General features: G+C 41.1%; 1 protein-coding gene and 1 long non-coding RNA gene across 3 annotated transcripts; one reads left to right on the forward strand and one right to left on the reverse strand.

Annotated features, from left to right (window-relative positions):
• Positions 1-1984: 1984 nt before the first annotated feature.
• Positions 1985-16817, reverse strand: plekha2 (pleckstrin homology domain containing A2). Of its 2 annotated transcripts, XM_019866944.1 has the most exons (13): positions 16569-16809; positions 11775-11935; positions 11520-11576; positions 9323-9371; positions 9047-9144; positions 6266-6397; positions 6068-6127; positions 5911-5979; positions 5756-5826; positions 5362-5425; positions 4740-4817; positions 3188-3687; positions 1985-2800 (listed from the first exon to the last, which is right to left on the reverse strand). In XM_019866944.1, exons 2-12 carry the CDS (start codon positions 11913-11915, stop codon positions 3250-3252), a joined length of 1257 nt encoding a protein of 418 aa, XP_019722503.1. In that variant the 5' UTR covers positions 11916-11935; positions 16569-16809; the 3' UTR covers positions 1985-2800; positions 3188-3249. The 2 variants fall into 2 exon arrangements, with proteins under 2 accessions (XP_019722503.1, XP_019722502.1); XM_019866943.1 differs by having other exon boundaries at positions 1985-2808; positions 3196-3687; positions 6068-6397; positions 16569-16817.
• Positions 6404-7703, forward strand: LOC109514136 (uncharacterized). Its single transcript, XR_002167940.1, has 2 exons — positions 6404-6530; positions 7205-7703. It is a non-coding gene; the product is annotated as an uncharacterized LOC109514136 (long non-coding RNA).
• Positions 16818-19991: the final 3174 nt, after the last annotated feature.

Below are 19991 nucleotides of genomic sequence, written 5' to 3' on the forward strand. Positions count from 1 at the left end.
GTGTGTATATGTATATACAGTACTGTGGAATGTTTTTTTTCGTTCACCATTGACAGATGTTAAATTAAGAGTAATTCTGAAGACCACAATTTAAAGCTCCGGTGGATATTAACATGTGTAGTCTTGCAGCGCCCTCTTGTGGTTATCTCTTTATAAGCAACTAAACAGAACCAGAACGGGGGGAGGGGGGGAGACAAGAAATAAGTGACAAAGTCGAAGAGAAACAAACTAACAGCAGCGTGACTTCATCAAACACTTAAAGTGGTTCATGTATTTTCGTCTACAAGTCACAAAGCAGCATGCAGTCCAAGTGTGCCAGGAGCATGAGTGTACAATGGAGTAACTTAAATTTAACATCGATAAAAAAAAGCCCAGTGTGGGCAGTCTGGTGCTGCTTATTCATGTAGTAACATTAACATTTGGGGATTCAGAGTGTCTGGCTGCCTCGAGAGACGCTGTCACTCAAAGGCGTTAAAGTAAAGTGTCAAGTGACCTTTACGTTGTGTGAATGCAAAGGCAAGCGGTTCAACCTCCAACGCTGAGGGGGTCCTTTCTTATACTGTCTGATTATTTTTATGATTTAGAAGGAAAATAGTTAATTGTTCAAATGACGACTCTCGCATCTTGTTCTAACAAACTTCAACAGTTCAATTCACTTCATCCTTGTTACTGCCTTCAGATCCCTCAAAATACCTTGGGGAGGTCTGTCTTTACCAGACTGAAAACTCATTTTAACACAGCTGACATTTCACAGGCACTCGAGGCATTAGCCAGCACAATTTAAACTGTTCTACCGAGACATTTAATGTCCAGCAGCCTTGTGGACGCTGACGAGGACATGGTCAGAGGTCAGGACACAGTTTTAGGCTCTTTACCTAATGGAGCGTTGCACTGGACGTGTGAAACACCTCACTTATCACAAGTGTCAGGCCTTAGTTGGACACATGCGCACGCTTTTCTTTGTGTCATCACCATGTGCATGTCTGAGGCGACAGGGTGAAAGGGCAAATGAGTTGGCCTCGGCATGATTGTCCTGAGGCAGAAAAAGTTCAACCTAAATAGGAATGTGTTGCCTTGCGGTATATTCCAAAATAGTCTGTACATCTACAGAGTTCATTGATGCCCAATAGCAAGATAATTTTTTTTCCAGAATACAATAAATGAAAATCTTGGATCCTAATTCACTTGTTATTGCGACTTAAAGAACTGACCACCAAACACCAGACCAATACAAAGACATCCGGACTTGAAACCCTAACTGCAAAATCCTAACATAGCCGAGAAACCTTACTTTATATTTACCAAATTAAACTGATTAAAAAATGAAATTTTAATGAAAAAAAAATGTACTGGATACCTATTTTTGGCCAACTGTGTATAGTTGGATTGTATGCTATACTTTTTGTGATGACAACGGGGCAACAAAGCCATCAACTCACTGAACTCGGTGAAAAGGCAACTCAATGAAAGCACACTGTACATTGGAATTTCTGCCACTTTCTTGCAAGAACTCTTGTGACCTTAATTTAATAAGCCATTATGTCTTTGTTTTTACACTAATGTAACATTTGAGGTCCAAATGCCACCGGCATATTTACAGGTACATTATCAATAAGCATACTCTAGTCCTGCATCTCTTGACGCCGCAATAATTTTGTTGACTTGACTGTGGTAGCTTACAGTAATGAGGGAAGGCCTCAAGATGGCGTCTTGATCCAATGGAAGATTCCGCCAAACATATAACATGAAGCCAATTCAACGACATTTGAGTTTTCGACACAACGGCTGTCAAAAGTTGATCCGTTTGTAGCAAGTCGTATTTTTCTTGAAAAACAGCCGCTAAAAGGGCCGGAAAAATCACAAAATCTAAACCGGCAAAGCAACTACACCTGGAGACCAAAAGACAAAAGGTGACATCTATTGGACATAGCGATGTACTGCACGCATACACCCCCAACTCCGTCGAATAATGTACAGTACTGTATAAGACAAATATAAAATAAGAATTTATTATCAAGAATGGAAACCAACAGCATGTGCAGGCTGACGAGTTAACAAAGCATTCAGGCATGAGCAGAAGCCTCAGGTGTTACAACACAAACTATTTGAGACATCCGTGAGGAAGTTGTGAAAGTGGTGAAGCATATAAAAAAGGTAGCAAACAACGTAAGTGCAAAATTGCTAATAAATTACAAGTGGCAGCGTTTACATCCCCATAATGTTGCACGTAGGGGGAAATCGCATTTAGAATCCTCGAAACCTGCTCACCAGGTTTCCATTCTTCATCAAGTACCATGTCGAGTGATTGTATTATTTATTATGGCATCACCACTTCCCGTGTAACATGATGGTTCAATCTACAGGGTTGTGAGTTTGAGGTTGACGGAACACTTTCACTTGTCTCGTTTGTGGCCAGGAAATGCTTGTTGAATGTTGAAGGCTGCTGTGCCTCATGTCTCTCGTGGAAAGAATGTTAAAAGAGAAGACATATGAACTATCAAAATACACATGCCTGAGAACCTCTAGATTTTTTTTTTTGTACCGAGAACGTTAAATTGAAGACAAGTGCAAAGGGTTAAATACATGTGCCATCATTGCTAGCCCTGCAGGAACAATCATAATTCAAGTTTTTAGCAGAAGCTGCATGAAAAAAAAAATCCTTTTTTAACAGCCCTTTGACAATTCAACACTACTGTTCCTCTTGCTACCCATATTATCTGTAACACATCGACATGACCAGCTGTGGGCCCTCATCAATGGTCATGTCATCAACACAGGCTCACCTTGTTAGTAAGGAATACAACAACATACCTGTCAACTTGTACGTTTTCCCCGAATTTCATACGTTTTTTTTTTTATCATTTCAAATCATGTACGGCGTATTCCAACTTTTATACAAAAAAAAAACAATTGTGAAGAGATCTCACAAAGATCATTTTGGCTCAAATCCAGATCATCTCACCTGCTGGTAGCCAACGACAATGCCGTCGTCGATCGCTACTGTTGTCACGGCAAACCAGCAAAAGTAATCCTCAATCGTATATATTTTTTTCATCGCTGCGTACGGTCGGATTGATAAAGCATGATGTGCGCATGCGCGGTAAGCCGTTGTACGGGTTTTTGTTGCTTTGTAAGGGGAATCGTAATCATTTATAAGGGCAGGTATTAGCCGAGGTTGACAGGTATGCAACAATGACCAGACACATACATGTCAAAGCATGTAACAAGAACCACATAGAACCACGGAACCTAAACATCAGTGGTGCGGATGCTGTCATCATCCAGGTTAAAGGGGAACACGCACCCTGTGTGAGACTGAGGATGCGAACGATGCCTCCGGCGGCCGAACGCCACATCTCCGGAAGCCGTGAGGATGCCCATTCCACTACTGGGCATGCTGGGGCATGGGGCTAGAGTTGAGAGAGAGTTGGAGGAGGAGGACGTGGAGGAAGAGTTGGGGGAGGAGGAGAGTGAGGCCAATGTGGGTACGGTGCTAAAAGCGCTGTCATTGTCCTCCGCATCCAAGATGGAGGCTTCATTAGGAGGGATAGGTGTCCACGGCTGCCAGCCCGGCGCCACGGAGCACGACTTGACGAGAGTTGGCCGCTGCTCGGCGACTCGGTGACTTCGACTTGCGGAAGGATTGTGACTCCGATAGAGAGATGAAGCTCTTTTAAACGAAAATCCCTAGAACGAACAAATGACACAAAAACCACATCACTACGGCTCGTAGAAGCTTTTGATTTTAACACGAGAATGATAGACCCAGAGTACAGACCTTCCCCACTGATAAACTGCGAGCCAATGAAAAAAAAGAGGTATTTGTTTGTCCGACCACAGTGTGGTTCGCACCCGTTTTTGCACTCATTGCATGAGCTCTGCAGTCAACTCCTAGTGCAACAAATCTTGTTATCAAAACCCAATTTACAAGCGAGCTGGAGCCTATCACACCCTGAACTGGTTCCAAGCCAATCGGAGGACATTTCACATAAAGGAAACAAACAACCAAACACAATTTACACCTGCGGACAACTTGGAATTTTTATCTAATGTAATTTACTTGTCTTTGGGATGTGGGAGGAAGCCAAGAGTAATGGGGGAAAACCCCTGCAAGCCAGAACATGAAAAGTCCATACAGGAAGGCCTGAGCCGAGATCGGAAACCAGGGCCTCTCGGCTGTGATGAACCACTGCCGTGCCCCAAGCTTGCAAACTAACTTGCAAAACCTGAAATGTGATACATGGAGGATGCTATAAGATATCTATAGGTGGCATCTTTGATTCTGAGGTAAGGACAGCGCTTGCATCGATTGAACTTTTTCATGCAAATTTGCAGCAAAACGTATCTATTTATTTTGCAGCTTTTTCACCAAGTTTCACAGAAACAAATTGTTTCATCTTTCTATTTAAAAAGAAAAAAACAGGCACATTTCAATCTAAACACTGACCTTACCTCTGTGCTTGTGCTTACTCAAGGTAAAAATCAGCAAGACAAATTTGACCAAGATATAAGTCAGAATGTGAACACATTGAAAGTATTTTTATAAATTACATTTAAAGTGCAGTCAAATTTTACATATACACAGCAAATTTCAATCAAATCACATAGAATGCTTCAGACAGATTTTCCGCTTATGATAAATGTCGGGAAAAGAAAGAATATCTTCCCATGGGAAAAACAAAACAACCTCGTTAGAACAGACAAATTGTTTTCAGTGTTGAGAAGAAAGACAGCGTTACCTTGGCAGGGCCTCTGAAATCCTGAATCTTCATCTCTATGTCCCTGATCCAGCCGTGCATATCCTCTGGAGAGTCTGTCTATGAACAGAAGAGGCCACACATCGAATGATTTACAAACACGTAACATGGATATTACCCTCTTGACATTGTGCATACTGAATCTTGAACTCAAATTTTGGAAAAAATAAAAAGTCTTGCGTTCAAGTCATTTGTTGTAAATATTAAGTATGCATTCTTCCATTCAGTTTACTGAACACTATCTGTCATGCTTCCTTTTTTTCAGAAAAACAAATGTGCATAAGCTTGCCATTTCTCTCAGCTGTCCTCCCATGGGAAGGAATCAACAGGATGTTTTTGTTGTTATGGTAACAGATGGCTGCGGTTGCTTCACGAAAACAATCCTTTGCGCTTCACTTCAGTAGCGCGGCATTTCAAGAACACATTTCAAAAACGCGCAAACACCTGCCGACTGCTTCACAAAATGACTTCCCGGGTAATTCGAGACACCAACTTGACTGATGCCTTAATTGTGCGAAGGCAAAACTGTAATTATGTGCAATCAAGCCTATTATGCAGCCATCCCATAAAGCTTGTATGGCACAGTATGAGAACAGAAGTTTACCTGTATGTAGAAGGTTCGGGATCCGGTGATGATCTCAAATAGATTGTCGCGCTGCAGGAGGTCACTTATGGAAATAAAGTTGTTGCACCACATCAGTCTTATTTGTAGAGGCAGTTAGGTCCAAAACTACTTGGTAAAAGCTTTGGCAAAAAGCAATTCCTAACGGAGTGTTTTTAGGGTCAAGGTCAAAAGTTTTTGGAATAGATCAGTACTCTTACTCCGCTGCGGCATGTTAAAAACTATGACAAAAAGTGTGTTTGTGTTCCAAACACTTGACAAGATGACAGAGAGCGTTATCTGGCTGAGCACATAATGCGTGCGTTTATAATCAATTACAAGCACATGAGAAGGGGTGGGAGAGTGCAAGTTGGGCTCTGCGGTCACACTGACTCACCCTGATTTGACGAGGCATTCGTGAACTTTCTGAATGTCCCGGAGGGGAATGGCTCGCAGAGGTTCTTTGTCCTGATACGCACATGCACAACAGAGGTAAGCGGACGGAGCGCGACACAGATAAAGATCCGCGAGGGACAGCGCGCGTTCCCTTACCATCTCAGACTTGTAGTAACTGACCGCGTTGTTATCGAGGGTAAAAAAGCGCCTCTTCCAGCTTTTTCTCTGAAACCCACGCCGCAGGACATGATGTCAGTTCCTCATGCGGCGCCTCCATTCAAACACACTTTGCAAGTAGGTGAGGTGTACTCACAACATTGCCTTGTTTGACACAGTAACCGAACCTCAGCACATTAGGCTTGACGCTCTCGTTCTGCAACATGATGATCGCTTTATTATCACAACCAAGTGTCATCAAAACATCGTCCGCATACATGTTTTTGGACAGAGCAAGTTCGCCTTGTGCATGATCACGACAGCACGAGTTGTAGTTTTGGGGGCGTGCGCTTACCAGGATGGGCGTGTGCACCACCACGCCTCCGTGGATCTCCGTCTTATATGCTTGCTGTTTCCCCCCTCCGTAAGAGTCACTCGTAACAGTGGCCACATCAGATCTTGGAGGTGCAGGACCAGATTTAGGAACCTAAGTAGCAAACAATAAGTATGGTGTCACTTGCACAGGCACAAACACTCACACACAGCGAGTACTGTACATATGATCGCAATGCATGAGCCACAATATTGAGTACACCTTGCCCAATCTGCAGTTGTGCGGAGTGGTACCAAAGTGGACTACAGTTGAATATGACGCAAATATGACGAAATATGTTTAATTAACAAAAACAACGCAGGACCAACAAAGTACAACTCAGGACGCTGGTCACAAAGAACCAGGAAAATGCGCAACAAACCTAAAGCGCTTGCAAAAGGCAAGGAATGAAAAAAGATAAATTACTTGTCGACTAAAAGGACAAGATAATCCAAAACACAAGAATACAAAACCGAGACGACACCATAATGAAAAAATACAAGAGAAAGTACAGTCATACCTCGGTTTTCGACCATAATCCGTTCCAGAAGGTTGTTCGAAAAGCGATTTGTTCTAAATCTGAAACTATTAGCCCATGATTCGGGATTAACACACTATGCAGAAATAACATAAAAAACAGTCAGATTTGCGTAAATCACAACAAACACGTCTGCTCACAATGAACGCTACATGAGGAAGCATCACTTTCTCGTGTAAGGAAGCCAAGAGGAGTGGAGTGGCGTATTCGGGTTTGCTCAGTTTTGTCGAAAACCGGTTTTCGCTCGTAATCCGAGGTGTAAAAATCTCGAATTTTCTGGTCGAAATCCGATTTGGTCGATAACGGAGACATTCGGAAACCGAGGTTTGACTGTACGTGGCAAAACTATGAGGCAAAAATCGAGAACGGCTACAAAATTGAAGCACTTGGAAACCGGGTCGTGAGCAAGGTTTAATAATCCGACCACCAGCTGTCGGCGTGGCAGAGCTTTTAAAGCAGCTGGTAACAAGGTGGGGTTTCATGAGGTAAAGCCCTCCTATGCTTGTCTTAGTTTTTCACTTATATGAAAGCTAATCATGTAAAAATGCTACTTAAAATATTGCCTAAACATTTCATAAAGTGCTGGTGAGAGTTTGGGCCCCGGAATTGATTCTCTTCGAGAATTTCCCTCCAGGCACCACACATAAGTGGTACTGTAAATTAAATGAAAATGTTTTGGTAACCTCAATTCACTAAATGAAAGAAGCAAAGCTTTCTTAAAACAACTGTACCACACCGCGAATAAACAATTGGTTAAATTAATGTCTGTATCAATCTAAATGGGCCCTTATTATCTTGCGAGGGAAGAATGTATGTTACAGTGTAACTCTGGCATAGCACCACATTCGATTGTGCTGCTTTTCTGTCATGTTAAACAGTCATGAACAGGGGGTGAGCTTAAAAAAAAAAGAAGTACCCACAAGTGAGAGATGTATCCTCTCAAGGGTCGCATTCTTTGGAATAATTACTGCTAAACACAAATGACGAAATGCGATTTCAGGGCCTTATTGTTGGTGTCTCAGGATGTGGCTCGAAACGAGCGTTCAGAGTGTTCGTAGATGTACAGAGAACTGGCACAGCAATAGAAAAACATTCAGCGTGTGGAAGTTGAAACGCCTTTTTAATGGCAGAGCTATTACACAAACGGCCAAACTGGTTTGAGGTGATTGAAGAGGCAACTCACACAACCACTCGAGGAAGAATGAAGAGCAGACAATATGCTGTTAAAGACAATACTATCATGCGATAATTTGCCACAGGGAGCTGAAGCCGTGTCCTTATAAGGAAATTTGGCTACATTTTTTTCTGAAAATAAAAAATAAATAACGAATTGAGTATCCTTAAAGAAAAGCGTTCCGCAGCAAAACGATCATTGTAGTTTTAGAGGTTCTGCGCTTCGGCCGTTGACATTAAATTCATTTCTTGCTTTAACGATGAAACTAGAAAGGATGACATACTACTATATAATCTATTCGAAGCAATCTGTAATTACTAGTGCAAAGGAAAATCAGTGTAAGCAAGGTTGGTTAAAAATTGAGAGTGGTAATCAACGATGTTTAAAACGGAACAAATTCCTCAAGTCTGAAGATAATCACTGGAAAATCGTGCCAAGCTCTTAAAAAAAAAAAACTAAAGCCGGCGTCAGACTACACGAAGGTAGCTCGATTTTTGACCCGACCAGACAAATGTCGTGTCTTGTAGCTGATTTTAAGTCGTCTTGACTCGTTGTAGCTCGTGTAGTGTGACACACTCAAAGATTGACCATAGTTTGGCATGTCGGAATTTTTGTTCGTCTTGCTGCATAATGTGACATCTCCTCAGTCGTCCTTCAATTCGTTTTTCGGCATTGACCAATAGGAAGAAAGTGCCCACCTACTTATGACGAGAGACTGGATACGGCGCGTGCAAGCAAAATGTTATGTTCAGTGTTCAAAAAGTAACTTGCACAAAAGAGGAAATATCGCAAAGTACACCAAGCATCTCAACTCATGCTACATTTGCAAACTGCAAAGCTAGTAATTGAATCTTGACGGAAGCACGCACCGATTGGGCAGCGCTTGGTTGGGGACGGACTTATCGAGCAACAGCTCGCCCGGTCCAAGACACACAACAATATTTATCTGTTCGTCTGACAGCGACCGTCATGAACGACAAAAAAAAAAAAAAAAAAAGCCGTGTAGTTTGACAAGGCCATAAAGTGATGTTTTGGTGTGTGCTACACTCACCGTAATCTTGCTGGCTTGGTTGAGAGCAGTGACCCAGTCCCTCATATCTGTCACGTCATTGGCTTGGAGGAAGTACCTTCGGGATACTGCATTGATGACTGTGGGGAAGAAAAAAAAAAATTCAATAGCTGTTCCATACCCCCCTATAATTACTGCTTTATATCAGTTTAGCAAATGTATAAATAATGTTTTTTTTTTTCCTCAGTTTAGCAAATGTATAAATAATGTTTTTTTTACAGTGTGTGACTATGACTCAGTGTTTCCCTGAGGACTCACCAAAGCAGAACTCTGTCTTTGGCTTCTGCTTCCCTGTAGTTTCATTTACCTGACAGAAAAGCAGACTGAATGTCAAGCATGCGTTATTTTGTTTTGGAGAATATAGCTTCAATGGAAGCTATGCTCCGTAAAAGCACAGCGTACACCCATAGTCACATATTGTGTAGCGTAATGTACACAATATTTTGGTTTACTCTCTGTAATGTGATCCGTGTGATGAATGATAAGCAAGTAAAAACAAGATTGAGATGAAGGAAGCAAAGTCGCACTACATTTGAGGTTTCAACACCGTGCTCCATAATCACAGATCACAACAGCACTTCCCCTGAGAGAAAATATCAATTATTCAACTTAGACCCATATCATATTCACTTCTGAACTCAGAATTATGCCAATGTATTTAAATCTGGTCACTAAAAGCAGAACAGTTGACATTTGGCCCATTATTTTACAGTTTCAAAAAGTGGAATAAGTGATTCCGGAGTTAGAAGTTCACATCTCTTGACTGTGACTGTCCAGAGAGAAGCTGTCAGCGCCGAGACCAGATGTGATTATCTCTGCTCAAGTCAAACATCTGGAATTCGTCAGCAACTCTGCTGAGGCTCAACTCTGCATGTGACCATTAGCTTCGGCTGCAGATTGATCAGCCTGTTTCTGATCATGTGGTACCGCACGAAGGAAAAAAGCGTCACAAACATTCTGTTGTTACAAAGAGAATGGACACTGTCGGTGAGGTATGAACTTAAACATGAAGCTTGAAAAAAAAAACGTTTTGAGACAGCTTGTGGGGAGTGTGGAGGTTGATCAACAGCAGCTTTATCAAGTAATGTCGATTGATCAACGATGGGGACAAATAACAATCACTTGTTGCTTGAGAGGCTGTCTTTGGATGTTCCCGAAAAAGAATTATGATTCTTGGGGTTGTACCATAGTAGAAGGTGACATGGTTTTAACTCAAGCTCCCGTAAATGTCATGTAGTTCTGTTAATCACAAATCTATATTTATTCAGCAATCGATGCAAATTTCTTACATTGACAGACAGAAAAAAAATGCTCCTTCATTAGAGGGCAGAAGGGACAATAAACCGATTGTATCCAGCTGTTGCCATACATACAAAATAAGTCATGGCTAGCTGCAAATGCATCAGCTTTGTGTTCAATTGAACAAGAGCAGATTTCACCCTAAGTAAGTCAATTTGTGGGGAAACTGAGACGAGATGAGAATTTTTGTTTGATGATATGCTGAGAGAGTTTTCTTCTGTAAAGTGGGTGCCTTAGCTCCATTTAGTTTGAGAAAGCCAAAAAGTGAAAAAATCAATTGAACACAATAAACCAAATTCTTAATCCATAAACTGACTTATCTTTTACTATGGGCGACTCTATCAACCTTTTGTCATAGTAAAAGGAGATACTATTTTGGATTACTATGGGCGACTCTATCAACAGGTCTTTAACCTTTTGTCATAGTAAAAGGAGATACTATTTTGGCACATGTGGAATTCTCAGTTATTGTTCCAAATGCAGAGTCAACAACAATTAATCCAGTGTATCCCACTGGTGTACATTTATGGTCAGTTTTTGGTTGACACCATGAAAACAGGTGCAGACTAAGCATTACTATAGGGAATCAACAAATGATTCGTTTAATAATCGATTAATCTGGCAATTATCTGGTCGATTAATCGATGAAACTGATTTTATTGCCATTCCTAGAGTCAAACACATGAGAGTATTTCAAACTGACAGTGCAGAAAATTCAACAAATTCTGATTCAGTAACTGGTTTTGTCAGTAACATGTAAGACAATAAGCAAGAAAGTTGATCATTGTTTTCCAAAGTAAAACAAACGTTCGATGTTGACTCAACAAAAAGATAAGAAATCTGCTTTCAAGAAGGACGACATAAACCTGAAAATATTCACTGTCGCGAGGCTGACATTCCGAGGATTTGGACAATGAGGTCTCCAAAAGATTACCGGTAGTTGATTACCAAAATAATTCATTTGATAATCGAGTAGTTATGGATTACCAAATTAACTGTTGCACCTCAACATTATCTTTGTAAAGGCAGAATGTTTGTTACCACGACTTTATTGGATCTGGTTACATTGTGTGCAAGTGTACCTCGTTTAGTGACTACTGAGTGTTTTTTCAAATTCCAGCAGTGGAAGTAAGTGAAAGCTAATGTTGAGGTTTACCTTGGAGATATATGTTAGTCTCAGGCTGCCAACAAAGCTTGCTCCACTGGGCAGGTTCTGCATGATAAACACACACGCACGCACGCACAAATGCACACACACACACACACACACACACACACACACACACACACACACACACACACACACACACACATCATAGGATCACAGTCCAAGGTTACCCGGGCTCATATTGGTCACTTCCTTTTGCTATTTGTCCAAGTGTGTTGTGTCATACAGTGATGCACAAAGCACCTGAGGGTTGTCCATGTACCACAGCAAAGCATTCCCCTGAGTGTCCAGGATGAAGTAACGCCTCTGGAAGCGGCAACTGTTTTCTTTCTCTTCGATATCCAGGAAGCCACACACGCGGTTCAGACGATCGACGTACGGCATGGTGCTGCTATCACATATCACTGAGACACACACGCGCGCGCACACACACACACACACACACACACACACACACACACACACACACACACACACACACACACACACAATTGGGATTCGTGGAAAGAAGAAGAGCTGAGGGAGATGCACGTACAATAAAAGTAGCCCCGTGTTCCTTGCACGCACACACCCAGGAAGCGAGAGAGTGAGCATCTCACACTCAGCAGTTTTTCATGTGACGTGCTTGAGGCTGAGCGGCAGCTAAAGGCTGAGGCGAAGCTTAGGCCCTCCACCAAAGCCAAAAATTACAGACTGCACTCAAGATCTGCACACATTCCCCCTGGCCAGACACCAGGCTGGTGGTGGTGGTGGTGGTGGTGTGGGCGGGTGCGCATAGATCGTAAAATGTATTCATTAAGACGATGCCATGCGTGTGAATCAGCGAGTCATTCACCTCTGAGAATTTCGTATGCGCAAGATGTTTAGTGGTGTACCAGCACACAATGTCATCCAGTCAACGTCATGCGCTCACACACACAGCCAACACACAGGCAGTTTTTAAGAAAGGGGTCAGATGAGTGGCAAGAGTTGAGCCTTTAATAATGTTGTCATCCTATTTATCGGGGAAGTCAAATTAAAAAAATCTTGACAAGAATATGTTCTATGCGCCTTCATTTGTGTCAACACATTTTTCTGATTAATATTGTGTTTTACGGAATACGAACTAAACGGCACAACTGACCACTTTTGACCCTTCTCAAGGGGCGGCCATTTTGCCACTTGCTGTTGATTGAAAATGACATCACAGGGCCGAAGGGTTCAGCTTATGAATGTCACATGGCCAAATCCAGAAGACAGGTGAGCCGTGATGGACGTTACCTGAGCCCTTGGGCACTGTGATGTCACTTTCAATCGACAGCAAGTGGCAAAATGGCCGCCCCCCGACATGGATAAAAACAGTTGGATTTTGTCGCTTGGTTCATATTCCACAAACACAATATTAATAAGAATATCGTGTTTAGACTAGTGGGGCTGCATGCATGTTATTGTAAAGAAAACATTTTGACTTGACCTCCCCTTTAAGTTCCTGCGTGATGTCCAATGCTCTCTCAGGATCGCTGTAGACTGAATGAAAAATGATACAGCGACTCTTTGCACCCGATCAGATGCAATACATAAGAGGGACAAAATAGAAAAAAAAATGCTCAGCATCATGCAACGTCTTACAGTATCACACGAAGCATTATCATGTCTGTTAAGACTGACTTAGAATGCAGCTGTTGTCCAGTATGTAATTAAATTGTGCAAGCAAGTGTGCCTAATGTTGCGGCCAATGAGTGCATGGGACACACAATCAGGAATAAATGGAGCTCCAAAACAAACAGTCGTGCCTTCAAACCGGTTAGAAGACACCAATTATCTACATTGCCGCTAAAATGCTGACAAGTAATAATCATCACGGCCAAGTGGAACTCTTGTATGAATAGCTTTGAAACCATGAATATGCTACCTCAGTGCTTCTCAGATGACACCCAAAATACAGTTGATGGCTAAAAGCCTCGGAGAAAAACACACAGCCCAAAAAGGAAAATGGCACTGCAGTAGTCTCACGCACACACACGCGCACACACACACACACACACACACACACACACGCACGCACGCACGCACGCACGCACGCACGCACGCACGCACGCACGCACGCACGCACGCACGCACGCACGCACGCACGCACGCACGCACGCACACACACACACACACACACACACACACACACATATTGACACACATGCCACACAAATGCACATGAGATTTTAGGATCATAAAACATCTGGTCCAACCATTAAGGGAAGGAACAGGGAAGAGATGGTGGCATTTTCGGGAATGCACACATATATTTCATCTAAACAGTGATAATAGCCCCAAACATCTGTTTTTTTTCAGGACTTGTTCAACCTCTCCTTTTTATTTTATGAGACTACTTAGTGACTGGAAGCATATGTAACCTCATCAAAGTCTGGCACAAATCAGAACAACGACAGGAAGGCCCCAAAGTGATGCAATGGAGGCAGAGATTCTTTGAAAAATGCACACTATTTGCACTTCAGTGAAGCCCCAATAATTGACTGCATTTTTTTTTCAGCTAAATTCCTCTACTTTTAATGGAGTAATTGCTCATACAGTGGGACTGGGGAATTATGGAAAAAATAATAATCGTGATTCTTTTGAGTGATATTGAAATGATGATTAATAAAACATGACTGTATTTTCAGGACCGATGAAATTACCGAACACACCACAGTGGAACAATGAAAATGGACCGAGTCCACCTTCATACTGAACATTGATCAGCCATTTGTGGTTGGAGTGCAAACGTATGAGAGAGGTGCAGAGATAGAGAGAGACAAATGCGGAAATGCGTGTGCATAGTGGTGCTGTGTAAGAAGCAATTGCAATTGAAATACCTCATGTTGCAGGTTACATTTAGTACAGAGTAATGACAAGGGGTTACTTTATACAGTGTCGTATTTGAGTGAATGTTCAAGTAAAGTTTGTGTTTTCAAACAATATATGATTCAAATAAAATTCATTTTCGTCATAACTGGAAAATGCAATGGCATTATCAAGTATTGGTACTCAGTATCAGCAAGGACTCAAATGTGGACAAAGATGGCACTTTAGTGTCAATAGGAAGGTGCAACTCATGTGAGTTAGGGCTGTCACTAGCACAATATTTTTAGAATCGATTACATTGGTCAAAAGCAAATTTGAATCTTTTTTTGACGCTGATTTCAAAAGTGTGTTTACTTTTTTTCCCTTGGACATCAGGTATCTGAGATATTTTCTTTTTTTGTGGTTTTTAAGTGAGACCATAAAAGCTTCCGTAATACGGATTTTACCATGCATTATTATTTATATCTATGACATTTCTGGAAAAAAAAATCCACTTGTTGCTGTACCTAACCCTTAATTCATAAATATTAGAGAATATTTTATAGATTTATATTACCAGTACTGCATTATTATTATTATTATTAATAGTAGTAGTAGTAGTAGTAGTAGTAGTAGTAGTATGACAACCTAATCTGCTCTAAAAAAAAACAATAAAATAAAAAACCAAGGGCAGATTTGTAATCAGTGCAAAAAATTAATCTGGAAAAGTTTACTTGCATCTCTGGTTGAAAAAAAAATTCGTGAAAATTTGGTGGCCAGTGTTATTCGTATACAGTACTGCATTCCAAATCAGATACAATTCTATCTTGCATTAAAGTGTATTATAAAACCATTTTTTCCTCAATTACTGTTTCTTAATCTTTTTCTTTTGGCTATAGACTATGCTTTAGCCCATAAACCAGGGGTGTCAGTCAGATCACCCAGGGAATGGAAATTGAGGCAATGTAGAATGGATTGGTTTTCTTTTGTTACCTGTAAAGGGGAAGTCAAGTTGAATTATTTTTCTTATATCTTCTATACACCCCAATATTGTGCTTGTGGAATAGGAGCTAAGCAGCAAAATCTACCAATTTTCATGCATCTCAGGGGGCAGCCATTTTGCCACCTGCCGTTGACTGAAAATGACATCACAGTAGCTCAAGGCTCAGGTGACGACCATTCACGAGTCATCTTTTGAATGTCACATGACCAAACTCATAAAACAGGTGAGGCCTGATTGTTTTTTACCGAAGCCCTGCACTACTGTGATGTCATTTTTATTTGATGGCAAAATGGCTGCCCCTTGGGATGGATAAAAATGGGTAGATTTTGCTGCTTAACTTCTATTCCACAAGCACAATATTGGGGTGTATAGAAGATATTATAAGAAAAAAAATTCAACTTGACTTCCCCTTTACAGGTAACAAAAGAAAACCAATGCATTTTACCGCTTAATTCATATTTCACAAATGCAATATTAATGTGAATGGCATGTTTAAACTAGTGTGGGCGGATAGAAGACATTATTGCGAAGAAAAACGTTGACTTGACTTTCCCTTTAAGCATGAAGCATGCAATATAAATGAAGTATTGATTAGTTGATAGTGTTAAGTTATAAAATGATTGAAAATCCCTAAAAGGGTTTGCTGCAGTAAACGGCCATGGCACTTGGTCTTCCACGCCAAACTCTTTCAATCATTCTTTGATGGACTTGTTTTGTGCACTGGGGCACTGGAACAAAAAAGGGCCTTCCCAGAAATTGATCCCATTAAGCTCTAAGTTTAAATTTGTCTCAAACGTTTGGTAAAATGAAGCGTTAACAGTACTGGGACGAACCCAAATTGGGATTTACAAATTTATTGATAAACATGATCATTATCCATAACGTCAGATGACAGCCATCGAGTTTACACACACCCCTTTTATGTGGCAACCTTGATTTCCCATGAAGCATTAGGTACAATGTGGCACAAAAGTATTGATAAAAAAATGTGAGGTGCTAACAGGAAGTACAAATTGGGTCATCTTGGCGCGTGCATGCACAACGTGACGATGATGATGAGTGTCAGGATGATGGTGATGGTGGTGATGATGATGGTGGCACTCTTGATTACGATGAAAACTTTTAACGCAGACTTTATTCAGCGACACCTGATATGCTTGCGTCGACCAACGTTAAACACACACACGCACGCACGCACAAGTACCACTGTGTGGACTCACCCGCTTCGCAGAGTCTTGTCCCAACACAACCAGTTTCCAGGACCGCTAGGAAGAACACTTGTGACAGCAGTTGACCAACATGGCGGAAGCCAACCAGTTTCAGAAACAACTTTTTTGAAGTCCAGCACGCACCAGAAGACCCTGCCCGCCTTGCCTATTTATTCGTGTGATCGGATAACACAAAAGTCCTGTTCTTGTTCGTCTTTCCGGGTTGAACGTTCGTTATTAGAATAAAACCAGCCCCGGATGTTATCCCCCGCCTCCTCCTCCTCCTCCTTTGCACTGTTCATATGAGGAACTACCAGACACCACTGAACTAAATGGCGCGTTCTTGAACCCCAACACTGCATTTCAACGGGATAATCCGTGTAACCGCAGTCTGCGTTCAGTTTTTTTGGAGTTGACCGTGTGTGCGGAATGTGCGCGCTCGTTTGTTATCTGTTGTTGACGCTGCCCAAGTAGGTCAAGCGCAAACACACTTCAGCGTTTTCCCGACCTTGAGCCGAGGCACGTATTTTAAGTTTAAAAAAAAATGTGACGGCACTCAACCGAATGCAAATGTCACAAAAGGTGGTTACATTAAGGATGTACCTTCTGCCATCTAGTGGAAGACCATTTGGTTGTTCTGCCTGTCACTATACGTTGATGGCAAAAAACAGACGAACAAAGACTTATTAGGAGTCAATCAATATTTTTGGGAGCAACCAGAACGGTTGACAGATGTTCACATTTTTTAAAATCAGAGATAAAAGTAAACCTTTCTAGATTTTTTTTTGTGCTGATTCTAAATCTGTCCTCATTTTCCCCCTTCAAATCAGGTTTTTAACATGATAATAACATAATATGTAATCTACTAATATATTGAGTAAGATTTATGAATTAAGATTTAGGTTCAGCAACAGGTCAATTTTTTCTGGAACGTTATAGCTATAAATTACAACACAGTAAAATCCGTCTTGCGCAAGCTTTTATAGGTCAAACTTGAAAACAAACAAACACCCCCCCTCAAAAGCCTGATGTGCTCGAAAAAAAAGTAAAGGCATTTTTTGAATCAGCATCAAAAATATGTTTAGGGACACATAAAGACATCTCAGATTAAAATTTGCTGTTGACTTGTGCTTGTGTAGTTTGAAATTGTGATGTTTGTCACAACGATCTCTCACAGCTCAACTGTTGAAGGTGAGCGGGACAGTAACATTCTCAATGCATATGTTCCAGTCCATATGATTACTATGAAATTATTATTATTGTTATACACAGATATGGGAATGTTTGTGATTTTGCCTTTTGCACACCACCCCAGTGGTTTGGAAATAAGATGTAGTGGTTTGATTAAACTATGGCAAAATATTCATTTTTCATTCTGGAATGACAAACAGGAAAACCTGAGGGTATGGGTACATAGTTTGAAGTGGTTCAGACCCTGAAATTTAATTTTTGTAAAAAATATGTAATTCCAAAGTGTGGTGGCCACTTATCGTGAATCCTCCGACATTAAAGCTGAAATTCTCCATCGTAAACATCCATTTGTTTTATTTCATCATTGTAATTATGGATAAACGCAACATTACTCCTCACTGCTGGTGGTCTTTAATATTTGACACAATCGATTTGCTTTAATTATCTTTGAAGAAGACAGTAGGTTGTGAATTATGCTATAGTAAAACTAAAGTTGCTGAAGTCATAACAAGTTCCATCCTTAAGCACACAATTGGGTGATGAAAGCTTGAGATATATTAAAAACAGAGACTATGTGGATGCCCCTTGTCTTTAATTACGTCTTTGAGCATTTGGAGACACCTCATGAAGGCTACGCGCTCCTCACTTCATACTTGCCAGCTGTCTTCCATCATGCTCATCTTTTGCTGAGCGAAGAGCTGCGACTGCCTGTTAAGAGGAAGTGGTAGCACATCATATGACCTGATTGGGGCCTCAGATCCACCCCACTCATTTCATATCCTGTCACTTCAAGACAACCTAGTGGATTATGTACCGGTAGTGAAATGTGTAGAAAAGTATGGTCGTCACTGTATCTTTTATTTACACAAGCTGACATGAAACAAATAAAAACAATTAAAGCACTAAACACAGCAATTTTGAGGGGGGAAAAAAACCCATTCTTCATGCTCATGCTTATTATAATATACATACCACTAAAAATAAGTGACGGACATGCACCGAGGCTCAAACAGTAGTCAAGTGCAGATTCTATAATGATGAGGAATAAAAGACACAAACATTTAAAAACATACCAAGCACAAGAAACTAAAAACGGATTTATCGAATGAGATTTGAATACGGTGCTTAACCGGTGCTTAAGAACATATTAAATGGAACTCCCCCTTTCTGACAATATCAACGATTTATCAACGTAGTATCAGATTTTTATCAATATGTCGCACTTTCTTTCTATAAATCTCTGCAAGTGTTTACATATTCAAATGATCACTTCTACAACTTTCCTAGGAATTCACAATGTCCCATCACTTGTGAGCTAATTTTATAACAGGCCCGCTCGGCTACTCATGTGGTCCTTGGGGGGCTAACTGGTGCACACGGGCACCATGTTGGACCCATATTGGTTACTGATTGTTGAATTGTGTGATATGGCCTTATTATCCGATTTTTATTTGACGCTATACTGTAAGTTTTGTGGAAGAGTCCAACTGGGGACTGGAGTTGAAAATGAGCACAAGCTATAACCAAAAAGATTGGATTAAAAAAAAACAAAATTCCAAATTGGGCATCAAGCTCTGCAGTGTGAACGTACTAACGTAGCCAATGTGTGACTTTCAATTAAAGTTTTTTTTTTTAACTAGGTAATGTGATCTAGTAAATGTTATCAGATTAAAAAAAATATTGCAGCCTTTAAAAATGACACATTGTTCATGTTGTGCATATGCAGATTATGACCACCATCAAACATAATGGCAGTCTGTGTTTAAAATAAAGATCCAAGTTTTAGAAAGAAAAGAACCCACCAAATGTGGATGAGAACCAACTTGTTGAGGCGACAATGAACTGACTAGGCTTGGAAGACTGCCATTAAACATAACTTTTTTTTTTTTTATAGCTCACACTCTTCAAATTGCTTTAACCACAGGAACGCAGGAACTCATCCTAACATTCAAAAGGTGGTAAAAATCTCAGTGGGGCACTGCTGAAAGAGCGAGTGGGAGCGGTGGTTGAATCGTGTGATAAAAGAGAATCACCGTAGGCGAATACAATAAACAGTGTTGTTAGGAGTGTTTACATGTGGCTGAAGGATATACGCAAGAGCACGGCACTGAGCAGCAGGACAGGGTTGCTGGACAGAGCTGCCGTGCCGCTGCGGTGCTGATCTCCCTGGCTGTGGCTCCTGTGCGGGCCGTTACAGTTGTCGCCATAACAACATTCCATCTTGGCACCGGAGTTGCTACCGTG

Source organism: Hippocampus comes, unplaced genomic scaffold, assembly GCF_001891065.2.
Source record: "Hippocampus comes isolate QL1 unplaced genomic scaffold, H_comes_QL1_v1.1 scaffold322, whole genome shotgun sequence".
Lineage (NCBI taxonomy): Eukaryota > Metazoa > Chordata > Actinopteri > Syngnathiformes > Syngnathidae > Hippocampus > Hippocampus comes.